General features: G+C 51.3%; 1 protein-coding gene across 1 annotated transcript in view; it reads left to right on the plus strand.

Moving 5' to 3' along the window:
• The window catches only part of ZFAT (zinc finger and AT-hook domain containing), a 161080-nt gene that overhangs the window by 47567 nt on the left and 94933 nt on the right, over positions 1 to 18580 (plus strand). The window contains exons 4-6 of the mRNA XM_082601805.1: positions 9877 to 10065; positions 11767 to 11917; positions 16961 to 18402. Of these exons, the coding sequence (XP_082457931.1) occupies positions 9877 to 10065; positions 11767 to 11917; positions 16961 to 18402 (1782 nt within the window). The remainder of the gene's footprint in view (positions 1 to 9876; positions 10066 to 11766; positions 11918 to 16960; positions 18403 to 18580) is intronic.

Below are 18580 nucleotides of genomic sequence, written 5' to 3' on the forward strand. Positions count from 1 at the left end.
TGTCCGCAGCCAGTGCTCGGTAAATATCTTGTGAGTGAGAGCATGAATCTTCATAGAACAGAAACTAGGACTGTGCAGTGTCTAACGGGGGGAAACTCAGCATGTTTCATCACCTCCATTTGCGTTTCTGTGTGGAGTGGGTCACACGATGCGGGAGAGGTCCCAGGTCCGTGTTGCTGACGACTGTCTGCCTGGCCATTGTACTGGCTTCCACTCAGCTCTTGACTCTGTAGTTGTTTTCTGTCTTTCCTCCTTCTACGCTGCTCTTCACATTTCAGGTTCCCGCTGACATTCTTTTCACCTGTATTTGAGGGGTGCCTGTGAAAGTTACCTCTCCTTTGCTGGTGCTATGGAGTCATCCTTGAGTCCTCCTCTGGCTCACTTCCAGCCTGCCGGCCCCGTCAGCCTGCTGACTCCCTCCCCACGATTCTGGAGCCCTCGGTCGGTCTCCTCTCCGGGCGTCCTCCCTGCCCCGGGTCTGTCCTGCTCATCTCTCATATGGACTCTTTGCATAGCGGACTGGCTGCTCCACTTCTAGACCTGCTCCCCGTAAGCTCGCCCTTCACAGAAGGATGTCACGTGCTAAGGTGACACGTCACGTTGTTGCTGAGAGTCCTCCCATGGCCTCCCCGGCTGCGTGGAGGGGCCTCACCTCTGCCTGCTTTCTGCCCCACTTGCCCCCTGGGCTCTTCTGCGCAGGCAGCTTTCTCTTCTTGGAAAGCTGCCCCCAACCCTCTAAGCCAGCTCCCTAGCTGTTTCTCATTCTTGAGGCTGGCACGTGCCCTAGTGCAGGCAGCCCTGCTAAACGCCCGCTGAAGGAAAACACCTGCACATGACCTTTCTCTCTCCAGTAGCTCCTGACACTTGGAATAAAATTCAGATAAATGAGAATGGGATCCGTTGTCAGAGTTGTTTATGGAAGGAAGAGAGTGTGAGATCTACAGCCTTGAGCCCCGACAGGCCCCAGAGACGGGCCCTGGGTGAGCAAACTGTGGGTATGGCTCAGGCTGCTAAGTTTGGCAGATGTTTGTTTACATGCTTCCATAATTCCAGAGGCGAGCTGGTCCAGAGCTTCCTGTCGGTCCACAGAATCCTAGACCCAGGTCAGTGGGAGCGTGATGCTTGTGGGCCCCAGCTGGGCCCCGCAGGGCTGATGGTGCCTCCTCTTACCATGTGCCCGTCTGTGCCAGCTGCTGTCAGGGTGCTGGGCATCTGTTCTCATCCTCCTGCTGGGTGCCAAGGTAGGGCTGCCGGCTCATCGCTTAGATGAAGATACAGGCTCTGCTAGACAAAGGAAGCTGCCCGACACCAGCTAGTAATTACATGAATCCTGGTCCCTTCGACTTCCGAGCTCCAGCTTTTGTCACGCGGATCCAGCCGTCTTCGAGTGCCTGTCCTCTGATTCTCCACCTTGCCCTGGCCCAGAGTCACCTGAATTAAACCTCCAGTCCCTTTGGTGACTAAGTGTCCCAGTGTGAGACACGTGACACAAGTCAGCCGTGGAGCTGGCCCTGTGCTCTCTACTACAGACTTGCTGTGGCTCTCAGGTAACCAGAGGGCACTCAGTGCCTTTTTTCACGGTGGGGGGCAGGGGCCGGGGAAGAAGAGGAACTGACTAAATCCCACCCCAGCGGGGCTTTGTGTCAGGACTTTGGAAGGAGGACTATCTTGTCCAGCATCTTGGAGGCCTCTTGTGCTGCAGCCCCTTGGCGTTGTGCTGTCTGCAGTTCAGGGGGTGCCTGTATCCCACCTCGAGGGACGTGATGGGAGGGATGGAGCCTGTGACACAGGGGGCCTTTGCTCCAAGTGATGGCTCTTCAGACAAGTAGCAGCTACTTATTATTCCCCCCCACGACCCCCCCCCCGTTTTGAAAAGGAGTCTCTCACCATTAACAACCGGAGTACTGAGAAGTGCTGCAATGAATGGCCCGTGGCCCGTGGCCCGGCGGCCTTTAAAGCCGGACTTACTGCTGTGCCTGGTGTTCCCCAGCTGCTGAGGAGCTGTCTGAAGCCAAGGGCTGAGTGAGATCCCTGCAGCGGCTGATCTTCTCTTTTTTCTCCTCCTTCCTGAGCTTGTTGCTGGGCACTAAGCCAGACTTTGGAGATCAAAGTGAGTAAAAGGAGTCTCTTCCCTTGAGCAGCTGAGCCTGGGGAGGAGGACCAAGGGGGTGAATGGATACAGGACGATGGAGGGGCCAGCTCAAGGCAGAGGGGGCAGGGCAGGACCACGCATCCGCCGGTGTATCCTGGAGGGCTCCCTGGAGAGAGGGGCCGTGAACTCCACGTCTAAGGCTGACATAGGGGACGGGGAAGGGGACGGGCTAGGCATTTCCATCAGGATGGTTGCTGCGAAAGCCTGCAGGTGCAGGGCTGGGGGCGTGTTTGAGGAATGCTGGCTAGTTCACTGTGGGGAGTGTGCAGTGAGGGCAGAGTCACAAGGAGGCTGACGGCCTCGTGCTCAGCGTGCGCTTATGCGCACAGTTTCCTGTCTGTGGGAATGCTGTGCTTGGAGCAGGTGCTTGCCTGTCCTTCCCTCGGAGCAAGAGAGACAGGAAGACTTGAGAAAGCCTGAGGCGAAGAGGGAAGGTGAGAGTGATGCATAGTCAGCAGGTTCGATAGAATTGTCTTGGGTTAATAAGTTTCTTAAACTGCTGCATTAGCGGTGTGGCACGGATCAGTGGCAGAGCCCCAGCATATAATCCCGTATCAGGCTGCTGTTCTGACAGCTGTGCTGGGCTTTTTATTAATGTGGCTGATAACACTTGACTCTCTGGGGTGTTCTGAGATTTAATTAGTTCTTGGGCAATTTGGAATAGGTACTTTAGAATATTAGCGCTGTGTTGATTATAAATGAGTGTGTATGAACTATTCCTACAAATGTGTGACTGCTCATATGGTTAACTCTTCATCTGCCCTTTCCTAAATCAGCTTGCCTTGCTTGCATGTTATTCCATGTCGGGGACTCTGCGAAGTCTCTTGGGGAGTTAGAGGGTAAACACAGGCACAGATCCCACTGCTAAGAGTGGGGAGTTGGAAAATGGAGCAGTATCCCTCCCAGAGGAACTCCTCTAGGCCAGCAGGGCATGGTGAGCAAAGAGTAGGGAGACTTCGAGATAAAGGGAACTTAGTTGAGAGCTTTGGTATCAAATGAGCTTCATTTTTCTTAGTGAAGTCAGAGAAGCTCATCAGAGTTAAAGGAGTGTGTGTGTGTGCGTGTGTGTGTATGGTTAGGAGCTGAGAAAAGTGGGAATATTTTTGAACCCCTGCTGTAGATCTTTCATTAATTCATTGGAAGCATTGATTGAGCACCTACTGTTTGTGTACCAGGCGTGCGGTGGTTGCTGGGCTATGTGATGTCGAGTGAACGGAAGTTTGTATAGTAAAGTTGTTCAGAGTTTGGTGGGCGGGGCACACAGATGACACTGACACTTTGGGGTAAGTGGGATGAGCACCCGCAGAGGCCACATGGGATCTTAAGGGAGCTCGGAGACAGGACTTCAGAGGCAGCCTGGGAGAGCAGGGCAGGTCAGGAAGGGCCTAGGTAGAGCTTTGATGTCCATGTGGGCCCGGCGTTCTGAAGGGTGGGTGGGGCTGGAGGTGAGAGGAGGCCGAAGACGGGGAGGCGTGTGGAATGCAGCCTGGCAGAGGGAGTAGCATCCCGTAAGGCCCGGAGGAGGCTGCTGGCCGCGTGTGCTTGTGGGGAGACTGCATAGGAGGCTGGCGCAGGGCCTGGTGGAGGGTCTGCAGTATGTGGTTTCAGCAGTGGCAGTGGGCGTCAAAGAAGGGGGTGTGTTCTAGAGCTGCTGAGGAAGTGTGATTCCCAGGCCCTGGGCACAGGTTGATGTGGACAGGAAGCAGGAAGTTGTGGGAGGGAGGGGGCCTAGGTTTTGGCTCGGGTGCTGGGGTGGAGGGTGGCCCCTGCCAATCCGGAGAACCCAAGGGAGAAGCAGGTTTGGGGGAGAGAGGATGAGTTTGTTCTGGTCACACACTGAGTTTGGTGGACTCTGGGTGTCCATGGGGGTGTCATCCACCTGGGTGTGGGACCAGCAGGAGGCGGTCCCCCTTCGTGGGTGGGGGCACAGGTGGGTGGTCAGCAGGGGTTGGGATGGAACAGAAGCAAACAGCAGGGTGGCTTCCTGAGGACCCTGGTGCCGAGCGTCCAGAGGGAGGGAAAAGCAGGAAGGCCGCCTTAAAGGGGGAGGAGGACGGGATCAGCGATGGTCAGTGATGCAGGGAGAGTCAATGAGACGAAGCTGGGATAAGAGTCCTTTGGTCTTGGGAATGTGCCTTGTGCTGGCCTGAGCAGGAGCCGTGTCAGTCGGGGGTGCTTGACATGGCAGGGGTGAAGATGAGATCTGGGGGCCGGAAAGAGGGGTCACGTCGAGATGACTGAAAGCGTCGCCCCGTGGAGCTGGCAGCAAGCACATGGCGACTTGAGAGTTTACTAAAGGGATTATTTGTAAAGTGTGGGCAGGTGTTGGTCCTGGGGGAGACTGGGGACAGGGGGGAGTCGTTGTCACCCGAGGTGTAGAGGCAGGAGAGAGCTGCAGCCTTTGCAGGGAGGGGGCCTGGAGAATATCGCCCCCTACTCCCCTCCCTCCCTCCCTCCCTCCCGTCTTCTGCTGGTGACTCTGTTGGCCAAACCCAGTGGGAAGCCAGAGGGCAGTGGAGCCCCTGTGTGACCTGTACAGGTGAGCCTCCGGGAGCTGGGTGGAGACAGATGAGGGTGGGCCTGGAGGGGCAAGTGGGAACTTTCTAGAACACTGGGGACACTGGATCTTTGCTCATTACCCTTAGAATGGAGCATATGCCTGGTCTCTGCTCCTTAAGCAGGGCCACCTTCGGTTGAAGTCAGGACGCCTCCCTGCGTGAGGGCCCCGGGCACCGTCGTAGGAGTCTCAGCACCGAGGGGCGCGTGCACCCACCTGGGAACTCCCGCTTCCATGTTGCAGTGTCGTCACTTCTTTTTTTGTTGTTTTGTTTATATATATATATATTTTTTTTTACATCTTTATTGGAGTATAATTGCTTTGCAATGGTGTGATAGTTTCTGCTTTATAACAAAGTGGATCAGTTATACATATACATATGTCCCCATATCCCCTCCCTCTTGTGTCTCCCTCCTACCCTCCTTATCCCACCCCTCTAGGTGGTCACAAACCACCGAGCTGATCTCCCTGTGCTATGCGGCTGCTTCCCACTAGCTATCTACCTTACGTTTGGTAATGTATATATGTCCATGCCTCTCTCTCGCTTTGTCACAGCTTCCCCTTCCCGCTCCCCATATCCTCTAGGGGTAAGACAGGAATAAAGACACAGACCTACTAGAAAATGGACTTGAGGATATGTCATCACTTCTTAAACGCTGTCTTTTCAAAAGGAAATGAAATGTAAAGAATTCTGTCAGTGTGTGTGGTTGAAGAGCCGTGAGGCACAGATGTCACGAAATTGATACCGTTCCCAGGACGTCGGTGACTCCGCAGGACACTCCAGGCTAGGGGGCGGGGTGAGGCAGCCCTTCCTGTGCCTCTCCTGTTAGCACAGACCAGCCAGAACCTCCGCGAAGCCATGATCCCAGCCCAGCCCTGAGCTGCACATGTGCGCCTTCAGGCATGAAGTCACTGGCCCCAAACGCGTGCGGCCTGGGGGTGACTGCGTGATCCCCCCGCCCCGCTGTGAGAGGACTCTGCCACCTTCCCTCACTTGAACCTCACAATGACTCATTTTGCAGATTCGGATCCTAGGTTTAGAGAGTTCCAGACTGGTCCAGCTCGAAGGCAGAGCTGGAGTGTAGCTCACACACCCTGACTCTGCGCTGGCCACTCAGAGCAGTGACTGTGGTGAAAGTGGTATTTGACAGTCCCTCCTGCATCCTCATCCACTTGTTTTAAAGCTGAGGCACTTGCGGCTGAGATGGAGGGCTGGGAGGGCCGTGGAGGGGGTAGCTAGCGGGGGGCTGGCTTGGACCCTACCCACTTTAACCAGAGCAGTCATGCCCTTTTATTGATTATGTTGAAATTGCTTAAAGAATTCACTCAAAATGTCCTGCTGCTGCTAAAAAAAAAATGTTTGAGAACCACATCCTGATGCAGTGATGATCACAGTTGGATTCAGATGATGATGCAGCACGGTGTGAAATTTGCTGGACAAGGGCACTTTAGCCAAGCACCTCGTATGCCGGAAAAGCACGTTTTATTAGAGCCTTGGAGGAAAAAGTGAAATGTAAGAAGGTTGATTAAAAAGGCACAGTGTGCACAGGCAGTCGAGTTACAGGTGCTAGTTAATGCTCATGAAAGTGCCTTTGCAAACTGTAATGTGCCTCTCAGAAGATAAGGTTGTGCTATTATAGTGGGACAGGTTACCTCCCTCTCATGATTATTGACTAAAGGAAAAATACCAGACAGGCACAGACCAGCTGTCAGATATTTCAGTCTGAAACCCAGTGTTGCTGATGGGATTAACACTGACCTTCCTTCCTGTGCCCTTGCTGGTCTACGGGGGCGGGTTGATGGTATCCCATCTCTTCTGCCTTTTAAGCATCTCAGACAGATTTCTGCTCTTGATCTCACTTAAAATCACATCCTGCTTTCTTTTGGCTAGAGTCTTGTAGAGCTCAGTGAAGATATTACAGATGTTTCATACAACTTGAAGATAAAATACTACCTTAAAATTCATTGCGTAATGAACACATGTAAAATAGCAGCATATTTGGAAGGCGGTTCATCTGGAAAGCACTACCTGGAAGACTTGGAGTGGGACCCGGGCGCTCCCTCACGCCCACCTCCCCTCACTCTCTTCATTTTCCATGCTGGGTGTATTTATTGAAAGAGATCCACTTGCTGCCCATTCCTCACCGGGCACTCTGTGTCAGCCCAGGGGGTCAGCTGGGCATTCTCTGAACCAAGAGTGAGTAAATTACCCCAAACTACCCATTGGCATCAGCCCGGGAGCCTGGGTGTCAGCTGGGGTTCTCCGACTGCGTCAGAAGAGCCACCTTCCGTTAGCCTTGTTCATTGCCAGAGGGTTTAGTCTGTCTCAGTGCAGGGAAGATAGACATTTACCAGTCTGAACAGAACAGAAACTCTAGTTTTCTTCACTTTCCAAGAATTGCTTCTTTGTAGCAAGGAGCGTGGCTGCAGAGCAGAACTGGGCTGCCATCGCCAAGCATGACAGGACTTTAAATGCCTGGCCCTGGAAGCGGGGGCCGGAGCGGCTGCACCAGGGCTGCCAGCCGTGCAGTCCCTGCACGGGTGTGCATTCATGCGGGCAGGCATGCGCCCAGGTGGGCCATTCATCTGCATAGTGATCAGGAGCAAATGGCCTCTTGCTGCTTCTGGGGACTCAGCTGAGGACGCACTGAGCAAGTGCCAGCCTGTATTTTCTCAGCCAGCCTTCAGCGCAGATGGACCAGGGCCCTGTCAGAGAGAGGAGGGGGGAGGAGAGGGGCTTCTTAGAAATAAGACCAGGCATCGTGGTGCACGAAGAGCCTTTAAGCTGAGCACCATTCCCCACGGAGAAAGCAGAGCAATGGTCGTGGACCTCACTTCTCGGCTGACCAGCCAGACCCACCTGTCCTCTTGGTCCCCGTAGGACAGTACTAGGCTTTGCCACTTGACCACTGCCTCTCACCACGGGGCCTGCTGTTTGTTGGTTCCTCTCTGATCCTTTGTCTGAACTTCTCTTCCTGGCCCATCGGAGGCAGGAGAAGGCAGCGGGGAGCCCGCACTTTGCAGTCAGAGGGACTCAGGGGTGATGCTGGGTGTTTGTAACAGGCTCAGGAACAGTTCAGCTTCTCTAGGGCCCAAGGACTAAGGAAGAAGATGGCGGGAGGGGCTTTCTGATGGGTGGGACAGCCTCGCTTCAGCTTCATTAAACAGATTACAAGTGAAGGCCTCTCAGACGCCTGGCCCTGTGCTGGGCTCTGGGGGCCCAGAGAAGAACCCGGCCTGTCCCTGCCCTCGGGGAGATGAGGCTTCAGCTACGTCGTGGTCATGCCGGCTGACATTGTGTGTATGCTCTCGGCTTTTGTAGTTGATTCGTGATGTAAACCCAGATTCAGCTTATGGCAAGCTCTAATTCTTGTTTTTAAAATTTTTTTTTATTTTTATGTAAACGTTATCTATTCCTGCTGTGTCATCCACGTATTGAATTGTAATCTGTGGTGAATTCTTTTATAAAGTAAAGCGTCATTTTTAAAAGCAAAAAGTCCTATAGTATGTTTCTACCTCTTTATAGCATCCAGTATATTCTATAATTATTTATGCACACTTATCTCTTAAAACTGCCCGATGCAGATCAAAAATCGGGCACGATTTAGATCAAAAATTAGAGAACATCAGGTAAGCATTGGCAGTGACTTTGGGGATAACTTGTTTTGCCCCATTCTTTAGCTTTTTAGGAGTCATTGTGTTCTGCAAGGGGTGGATATATGTAACCGTCTTGACTTTCCCTTTGACCTTGCAGAGTACACTCTGAATCGTGATGTCATTTACTAGTATTTCTTTTCAGTTTGCTGTTATCATGTTTGGTGCTGACACTAACTGTATGACTAAGGACTTTTTCCAGCAGTTAAAAAAAAACCATGATTGTTTCTACCAGATCTAAAAATGTTCAAGCACCTGGATGATTGGGACAAGCTCGAAAAGACTCTCATTTATAGAACACAGAAAATTGTTTGTTTCAATCCACCTGCCCCATTAGCCAAGTTTTTTCCTGGCCTCGTCTTGAGAGAGATTTCCTTCAGCCAGCATGCCATCCTAGGAGCTTGCACTTCTCCATTTTCTGTCTTCCCTTCAGGCGTCCCATCGGTGGGTTTCTGTGTGGGTCCGGCTGTGGGCAACTTAAATCACGGGAAGCCCAGGCTTCCTGAGTTGCCTCAGACTGTCTCCCTCTGGTTTCTCCCATTTCTCCAGCTTCTGCTTTATTACTTCCTGGTTCTGACTTCACCTCCCTGACAACCCCTATTCCAGCGCTTTCCAAGCCTGCACCATGTGCCTGTCCGTGACCCTCCACCCACCCCGTGTTCATCTCTAACGCAGGGCTGTGCCGAGTGGGTCCTGTCTCTTTGTTAGAATGTTCTGAAGAAGTAGTTCTTGGGCAGACTACTTCAGGTTTGCGGCTGTGATTCTTGGAAAGAGACAACTCCTGTCCTTTCCTTCCCCGTGTTTCCTTCTCATTTAGGAATTGGCAAGAGCACGCACTCCTTTATGCTTCACTTTGATATGAAGTGTTTCTTACCCCTCAGGCTGCAGGGCTTTCCAGAGCAGGGTCTGGGTCTGTGCCCTGTCAGTCTTTTTAACAATCTCTTTAGGTTACTTTTATTTATTTATTTATTTTGTAGCTAAGCTTGTTTTCTTTTTTTTTTTTAAACATCTTTATTGGAGTATAATTGCTTTACAATGGTGTGTTAGTTTCTGCTGTATAACAAAACCCCTCAGCCTTTATGTCCACCATGCCTGGCACATGGAAGGCACCTACTAACTGGAAGATGAGTAACTGAACTTCTTCTTAGGCTGTAAATCTGAAGAAGACCATGTCTTCTCCGCAGTGTTGATTGATGATAGATGACCCTGTGGGCTGGTTGGCTTCATGACAACAAGATGAGTGGCTCTGCCTGCCCTGTCAGCTGTATTCTCCATGCCCACGTGGTGGCCTGTGGCGGGGGATGATATTTATTGTATCACGTGAAAGACTGAAGAAGCAAAGGTGCTGCCCGAAGTGGTACAGGGGCCTGCATGGCACCGTGGACCAGTGTCTGTATCACACGTGTATATTTCCTTTACTGTCATCCGGCAAAAGGGTTGGGGTTGTGTGCACTCCCTGACTCCATCACTGACACAGGAGGATATTCTATGCATCTTGGTATTTGCTCCTTAGGGAACGAATCTGACCTTGAACTGGAGAAGAAGTATAAGGAGGATGATCGAGAAAAGGCCCCAAAGAGGCTGCGGACTCAGCGGGCGGAGAAGGTCCAGAAGGTCTGCTCGGGAAAGGAGGCCGCGCAGGTCTCCGGAGCCAAGAAGCCCATCATAAGTGTGGTTTTAACGGCTCACGAGGTGATTCCAGGTGAGCCAAACGAGCGGGAGGGGACACAATGGGACTCTCTGGGCGGGGCTGTGCCGCAGGCGGCCTGACAGCTGGGGCTGTGATCCTGAGCAGCTTCATCACTGTCGGGCTCTCCACTGAATGACCCGGTACCTTGGGATGATGGCTGACCTGTCACTGCCCGGGGCTGTGGTGGACGAGCGTGTCCAGAGGAAAGGGAGTGAGGGCTGCCTCCGCCACCTCTGCAGCCACGACCTGTCCTTGTCGTTTGAGTGGCCGCTCACAGGAGCAGTGGCCAAGGAGGGTGTCTTTTTCTTTGCCCCCTCACCAGCCCCTCTCCTGGATGTCCTCCCCGCCCTTACCGCCCCGTCCTGCGTGTAAGACCACTCGCACCACATGGAGGTCGGCGGCTTCTCCAAAACCCTCCACCTAACTTTTATTTTTCTTTTTTTGCATTTTTTAGTGGGTTCATCGTATATTTTATGATACTAGAAATTCCTGTCTCCTCTTCCTTAAACATAAAATAGCCAGTGGATTTCTTATACGACCCTTTTTAAAAAAGGTCTCTTCCAGGAAAGGATACTTTAGACAAAAAGCAGTTTATGATGGTAGATTCCAAAGTATAATAATGTTTTTTTTCCTATCCATTTGAGGTGATAGCTGTTAAATAAAATTTTTAAAAATCAAGTTTAGGATTTTGAGGACAACTAGAGCCTTTTTAAACATCTTTTTTCAGTGCTAATAGTATTGATAACTCATTATTTAAAATGAAAACGCTGAATAAATGCCTCTTGATACTTCAGTGCAAGGTAAGGTCATCAGTAGAGAAAAAGCCGTATAAGATTATGTGACTAGAAGTTGTTTCTGGAAAGTCACTTTGTCTGCCCCACCCTACTTCAGAGAAGTGTTATTCCGGGAAATGTAAATGCCAGGAGAGAGCGTCCTGTGTTTAGCTGTCTCTAGAGAAAGCTTCTATAAAGATTTCTTAAGAATTGATGGTAGTATTTTGAGATTTCTGTAAGGGGGTTGAAAAGTGGTTAACTTCCTTTGCTATTCCAGAAACGAGAGGTAGATTGGAGCCTTTTCTTTAGTGCACTTGATATATAACATGCGTGTGTGTGCATGTACCCTCGTGCACACACGCTTCTATAAACGGTCTTTGATCGTTTCACATCCTGGACTTGCACGAATAAAGGTAACCTTTGAGTTTTCCACTCCAGACCTTTCATTTCACAGGGTGGACACAGAGGGCCAGAGGCGGGAGGGTGATGTCATATTTGGGACCAGATCCCAGGCAGCTTAGATTCCTGTTCACAGTTGATTCCACGGCTCCATTCTGTCTTGATGCTGTTTTACATTTACGTAAAGTTTAACACATGTGGATCTATATGAAATCTTGCAGGGAAGCATATATGTATATATGGATCTATTTTTTTTGTTTTTTAATAAGGAGATCAAGTGAAAATGTATCTCAGAAGAAGGTTTTGATTATTAGAAAACTTGCCCTTTCCCCCCAAACATACACACGTACACACACATGCATACACATATACAAACACGCAAGTTAAAGGTGTGAACTGAAGGAAAACCAGTCCCTTGCATGGGTGCCACACGGTAAAGAAATACGCTTCCCAGGCCCTGTCCCCTGCTCTGGGGGCAGGGGGGTGGTCAGGGCCCTCACGGTGCCTCTTTAATACGTGGTGCGTTGTGCCTCCATCTCAGGTGCTACCAAGATTGTTCCGGTGGAGGCTGGGCCCCCGGAAGCAGGAGCCACAGACCCCGAGGCCGCGGCGGCCGACCTGGCGCCCCGGAGAGGGTACCAGGAATACGCCATCCAGCAGACACCGTATGAGCAGCCCATGAAGTCGAGCAGGTAAAGCGTCTGTTCTGTGCGACTCCAGCCACCGCTGCAGAGGGCGAGAGACGGGCGCGCTAGCTTATCAGGACGCTGTGTGCAAACCCATCTATGAAGGGTTTTGGTTTCTTGACTGAACCTGAGAACCAGCCCCTCCATTACGGCCCTAGAGTGCTGGCTGAGCCCAAGCAGCCTCTGTGGGATGCGCGGCAGATCTGCAAGCGTGCTTGGGAAACGCAGCGCCTTGGCTTAAGGAAGGTGGAGCGTTTTGCTTAAGGCAGATGTATGCTTCACCTGAATAAAAAGAGGTGTGAACAAGGCCTTACTTAGTAAATTAGCTGATTTTCATAGCTCCACAATTGATAATGAAAAAGAAAATCTCTCTTTCCCCCCTACTTTCAAAAGTAGCATAAGCATCCTGTAGAAGGTTCCAACATCCGTGTGATGTGCAGTTACAGTAACCCATAGCGCCTCTTCTGGTCGTGGTCACTACTATAGACAGTGTGGTTCACAGGCCACCATAATCTTTTCATGATACACTAAAGTATAGCACTTTAATTTTGTTATTTTTTTTTCCTAGCATAAAATACCAAAGGCACTGTTATCAACCTAATTTTAAAAACTTACCACACCTTGACTTTTTCCTTTTCAGTACATATTTTTTTAAAGTGTGTTTGCTGTCATATAGATGCACTACAGTTTATATATAGCCAGTTTTTGCTTGACGGACAAGGTTTTGGTTCCTCCCTCTTTCAATACTTCTTCAAGACTTCCTGTGAGATAAATTGCTAGAATTGAAATTGCCATCTTAAAAGGATATGCTTGCTTAAAACTTGAATGGACATTGAAGTCTGTCCTCCAAATACATTGGGTGAGTCGATGTCCCAGAGGGGACTAGCCTGCATGTCCCCCCACCCTCCCCATGGTCACCAGCTCAGCTGTGATACGTACCTGCTGATATAGATCAGCAAACTCTCATCACCTGAGTTCTGTACACATTTTCCCAGCTGAGGGGAAAGACAAAATGCCAGTGCAAGTGGGCTCCCTCTGTTTCTGGAAGAGGGGAAGTGAGGTGTTCTTGATGAGAGCGTAAGCTCCAGCACCAGACAGACCTGGGTTGGCTCTAGGCCCTTCTGCTGGACTTCAGTCCAACAGATGAAACACCTTCTATGTGCCAGGCACTGGGGATGTGAGAGAGATTAGGACAGACGTGGCCATTGCCTGGATGAGGCTCTGCTGTGAATGGACACAAATGCTTTTGCCTCTGAGCCTCTCTTACACCGGCCACAAGACTGTCCAGTAGAATCTGACTGAGTTTAGTGGTGGGAATAAATGATAACATATATGGAAAGTGTTCTTGTTGAATTACAGCATCATGTCATCTGGGTGCTTCATTAATCTGTAGCCTCACTCCTCTCTTCTTGCAAATGTGAGCAACGGAATTAATCGATAAAGCTGTAAAAATATGCACTCCTTTGGCAAAACTGAAATGGAATTAATTTTGAAGATCTTTCTTGTCTCAACGCAGGTTGATCTTTAGACCTTAGTGAATGATCTTCATAATATTTCAAGGTCTATTGGGGAGAGTTTCAATTCAATGCTAATCTAGTTACAGGTAAATATACCCAATATTTAATCAGTAGATTGAGGCTGTATTCCTGTTGTCAAGCATTCTATTAATATTTTATAGTCTAAATGGTAAAACAGTTACAAAAGGGGCTTTTCGTATGACGAAAGTCTGGAAATCTATAAGGAAAAAAGTTATTTGTAATCTCACTACCCTAAGATAAGCACTGTTAATATTTTTAATGTTCCCTAAGATAAGCACTGTTAATATTTTTAATGTTATTTCCTTCCAGCCTTTTTTCAGCCCATATATTTTTATAAAATCGAGTTTATATTTTATATGCAGTTTTGTGTCCTGCTTTTAATACTTAATCCCATTATACTTACTTTCCTTTGTTACTCAAATTATTCACAAACTCTGTTTTGTAGTGACGTGTTGTAGCATCGGGATCCATGACTCAGCTCTCCACATTGCAGCCAGTGAGCTCTTTGTAAAATGCCCATTTGATTGTACCCTTTAAGGCTTCACATTGCTGTTAGGAGAACTTGGCCTACAGGGTCTTCCACAGCTGCCACCTCTCCAGCCTGCTCCCCCTCCTGTGCTCCCTCTGGTTCTCTGGGCTCCAGCGCCTGCTCCAGCCATCCGGGACCTTTATATTTCCTTGATCTCTCCTTCAGGTGCCTCTTCCTCATACTGGATGCCTCCCCTCCCCCTGACTTGGTTAACTCCTGTTCATATTTCAGCTGTCTGCTCAAATGTCCAGTCTTCAGGGCAGCCTTCCCTGTGCCCCAGACAGATCAGTCCGCCTTGACCTCGGCTCCTAGAGCATCCTGTCTTTTTCCATCACAGGGAGCTGGTGGTCCTTATCTGCTCACTTATATGGTTACCAGACTGGCCCACCACTTACTATAGAAGGTGCACTACAAGGGAGCATGAGTTGTGTTTGCTTTTGTCCCCATTGTGTCCCCAGTGCCTGGAATACTTTTTTGAAAGAATGAATGAATGAATGAGTTAAAAAAAAATGTCCAAACTAGTTCCCTACGTTGGAACCTTCAAGCAGCTTCTACTCTTAAACTATTGTGAAAACTCATGCAATGAGCACCTTTGCTTGAATTTCGTATTCTTTCTTTTGCTAGATTCCCAGCAGTGGAATAACCGGATCAAGGGGTCTTATCTTTTAAAGCTCTGGCTGAATGCTTTCTAAAATGCAGTGGGAGAGAGTGCCTCTCTCAATGAATAGGGGACATTCGGAGTGAAATAATGTGATAGGAATCACCCGACGTCGCAGCTCTGTGCATCAGCCCACAGGTACAGGCTTGCGCTTGAGAGCCTGGTGCAGGCGGCTTGGCCACTTCTTCCGATTCATCACCCTTGGTGGGAGGCAGCACTGAGGGCTTGACCAGGTATTCGGGTAATAATACGAAAAAATCAGAGTCACAGATGCTCCTAAGACCATTTAGACCTTGCATTAGAGAAGGAAATACCGTGACTTGTTTAATTAATGCTGTGAATCCAGAGTTTCTTCCTCCAGTAAAATGATCACCTTCTGGGTATCTTTGTCATTTAAGAAAGGTCCAAATTAGTTTCCTTAAATTAGCCTTGGGTTTAGTGTGCAGGCATAGTACTGACTTTCAGATTTGAATGTTTTAATTACAACATGAGACTTCTACCCTCCGGTGTTTATGGACCGCAGTCTGCTTAAATATTTTTCATTTAAAACATAAGGTAACCTGTGTTGGTCAGACACAGTTGAATGGATAGTTCCATAAATATCGACTTTACAGTTACAGTGGGTACAGCTTAATGGTGTCTGATTAATGGCACTAAATGATCGTCAGTGTTTCTGAGGACCTACCTGGATAACCTGGGCAGAGTCCCGAGGGAGCAGTTATGGAGAGAGGAAGCCTCACCTGCCTCCTGGGCTCACCTGCCAACTCCTGTCCTGGGTGCAAGTTGCAGCACTTTGGTGACTGTCATTTGTTGATTTCAGAAACAAGGCACACCTGTTCCAATAGCCATGGAAGCTCCACACAGGAGGTCTTCTCCGCGTGTATGGTCCCACCAGCGAGGGGGGTTGGTGTTCACAGTGTTTACAAGCAGTAGGAAGATGTGGAAGAATGTGCAGGTTCTAGTCTGCTTGGGTTCAAATCCTGGCTTCACCACTTACTAACTGTATGACCTTGGGTTATACTTAGTTTTCTCACCTGTAAAATGGGCATAATGATAGGGTTGAGGTTAAGTACTTAGCAAAGAGTTTTGACTGTTGTAAGTACTCAGTAATTGTTAGCCGTGATTACTATTACCATCTCATTCAGCATACACGTCGCCGTATTGAGAGAGAAAGGACCCGTGAGGCAGACCAGGCTTTCATTCTCTATCGCATACACCAAATCTGACACAGTGCCCGAAACACACAGGCGAGTGGTAATAAACTGGCAATCATTTATTAATTAATGATGTCTGAGTTTAACAAATGGCAGTTGAACAACCTTATCTTCCCTGTCTGAGTTCTGAACCAGACATGCTGGAGGAGGAGGAAGACGGGGGCTCACACGTCAGGCCCATGACTGGTGGAGCCATGGGCGAAGGGAGCCTGGGGCAGGTCACACTGAGCTCCCGCTGGCTGTCCTGCACGTCTGCCTCCCCCCACCTCGGTCCTTGACTGTCACCGCCAGACTCTCCTGGCTAAGCACCTACCGTGTCACGTGCCGTCCACAGGCAGACGTCTTCTCACCAGAAAGGCAGGAGTGAGCGCGGCTGTGGAGGCTTGGTCCTGTTCTAAAGTCCCCGCTCAGATACGCGAGTTCCCTTTTCCTGGGGAGAAGTGAGGACATGGAGAAAGGCCAGGGGTCTTTCACAAAAGGGTGGCCCTCACATGGAAACTTGCAGCAGAGAGGAAGTGTGTTGCCCTGACAGTTGATGGAATGAATAGGCAAGTCTGGATGATCACAGCTATTGAACAAACCCAAGCAGGTCGTGTCTAGTTTCATGGAGCAGACTGAGTTCATTCCATTAAGACTGGTCCTGTTAGAATACCTGGGAATTCGTCCGGGTCAGCTTTGGAGCACCGCTGGCTACCGTGTGCCCAGCAACTGACACATCCCTCTGCCTTCTCTTGCCTCTCTCTTCCTTATTCTGCATCCCTCAACTCAGGCATCTCCTCTTCCCAACTACCTTCATCTGTGTTAGAGGGCTCCTTCTCTTTTGCCTGCACGCGCACCTGTCACCACTCGCACACTGTCCTGCAGCCGCGTGTGCAGACCTGTCTCCTCTCTCCCGGCGCCAGGGCAGCAGGGGCCCGGTCTTCCTTCTCCGTGTGCACCTGGTCCGCTCCAGGTCTCCCCGTCCTGTTTGTTGATGAATGAATGCGTGCATCCGTCCTCAGCCCCTTTTAACTCACATTTAAGCCTTTGGAGTTCGGCAGCGGGAAGGGAGTAGGGGTCATCAGGAAGGTGCCGATCTCCACCGGTAATGGTGCCGTCTTCTGTTCCTAGGCTCGGGCCCACGCAGCTCAAGATCTTCACCTGTGAGTACTGCAACAAGGTCTTCAAGTTCAAGCACTCGCTGCAGGCCCACCTGCGGATCCACACCAACGAGAAGCCGTACAAGTGCTCCCAGTGCAGCTACGCCAGCGCCATCAAGGCCAACCTCAACGTGCACCTGCGCAAGCACACGGGCGAGAAGTTCGCCTGCGACTGCTGTTCCTTCACGTGCCTGAGCAAGGGCCACCTCAAGGTGCACGTGGAGCGGGTGCACAAGAAGATCAAGCAGCACTGCCGCTTCTGCAAGAAGAAGTACTCCGATGTCAAGAACCTCATCAAGCACATCCGCGACGCTCACGACCCGCAGGACAAGAAGGTCCAGGAGGCCCTGGACGAGCTCTGCCTGATGACGAGGGAGGGCAAGCGGCAGCTGCTCTACGACTGCCACATCTGCGAGCGCAAGTTCAAGAACGAGCTGGACCGCGACCGCCACATGCTGGTCCACGGCGACAAGTGGCCCTTCGCCTGCGAGCTCTGCGGCCATGGGGCCACCAAGTACCAGGCGCTGGAGCTGCACGTCAGGAAGCACCCGTTCGTGTACGTCTGCGCCCTCTGCCTCAAGAAGTTTGTCAGCTCCATCCGCCTGCGCGCCCACATCAAGGAGGCGCACGGGGCCGCGCAGGAGACCCTGGTCTTCACCAGCTCCATCAACCAGAGCTTCTGCCTCCTGGGACCCGGCGGGGACATCCAGCAGGAGGCCCTGGGTGGGCAGCTGCAGCTGGCGGAAGAGGAGTTTGTGTTCCAGGGGGTGAACGCACCCAAAGAGGCGGCCGGCGCTGGGGACGCTCGTTCCGAGGAGGGGTCCGAGGCCCCAACAGAGGCGCCCGCCGCGCCTGTGCGCTCGGCCGCCGCCCCGGCAGACAGCGCCGCCCCGGCACCCTGCGAGCTGGCAGCCTCCGCGGTGTCCTCGGACCTTCGTCGGCACGCGGTGGTTTCCGATGAGTTCCTGTTGAAGAGTGATCCCTCCTCTGCCGAGGCTCTAGCTGCTCCGGAGAAGACCTTGCACACCCAGCAGGGAGGCTCCAGTCCAGCTCAGGGCCAGGACGTCGCACCACTGCTGTCCAAGGCCAAAGGCGCCGCAGCAAACCCGGAAGCCCAGGGCGCCGAGAGCCCCCCGGCTGAAGGGCAACAAGTGGCTGCCCTCCCATCCGACGGCCCAGATCCCGGCAGGGGCCTCAGGGCAAACCCAGCCGAGGCCTCAGACCCTCCTCCGGGAGCTGGTGGGAGGGACGCGGCCCTGTGCCGGCCTGACTCCTGCACGCCCGCCCCCGAGCACCGGGCGGGCATCACTGCGTTCATGAAGATCCTGGACAGTTTACAGAAGAGGCGCATGAACACCGGCCTGTGCGAGAGGATCCGGAAGGTGTATGGCGACCTGGAGTGCGAATACTGTGGTAAGGGGGGCGCCGGGGCGCGCGGCTGGGGGCTGCCTTCCCAGCAGCCCCTCCCGTCCCCGCCTGGCTGTGGGTCACCTGGTGTTTGAGTTGAGCTCGTGTCTCTTTGCACAGAACGCCTTCTAAGTGAGCTAGCCGTCATTCGTAGATAGCGATGTGCACAGTGGTGCGTGCAGTT

The sequence above is a fragment of the Mesoplodon mirus genome (assembly GCF_964341445.2).
Source record: "Mesoplodon mirus genome assembly, chromosome: 16".
Classification (NCBI taxonomy): domain Eukaryota; kingdom Metazoa; phylum Chordata; class Mammalia; order Artiodactyla; family Ziphiidae; genus Mesoplodon; species Mesoplodon mirus.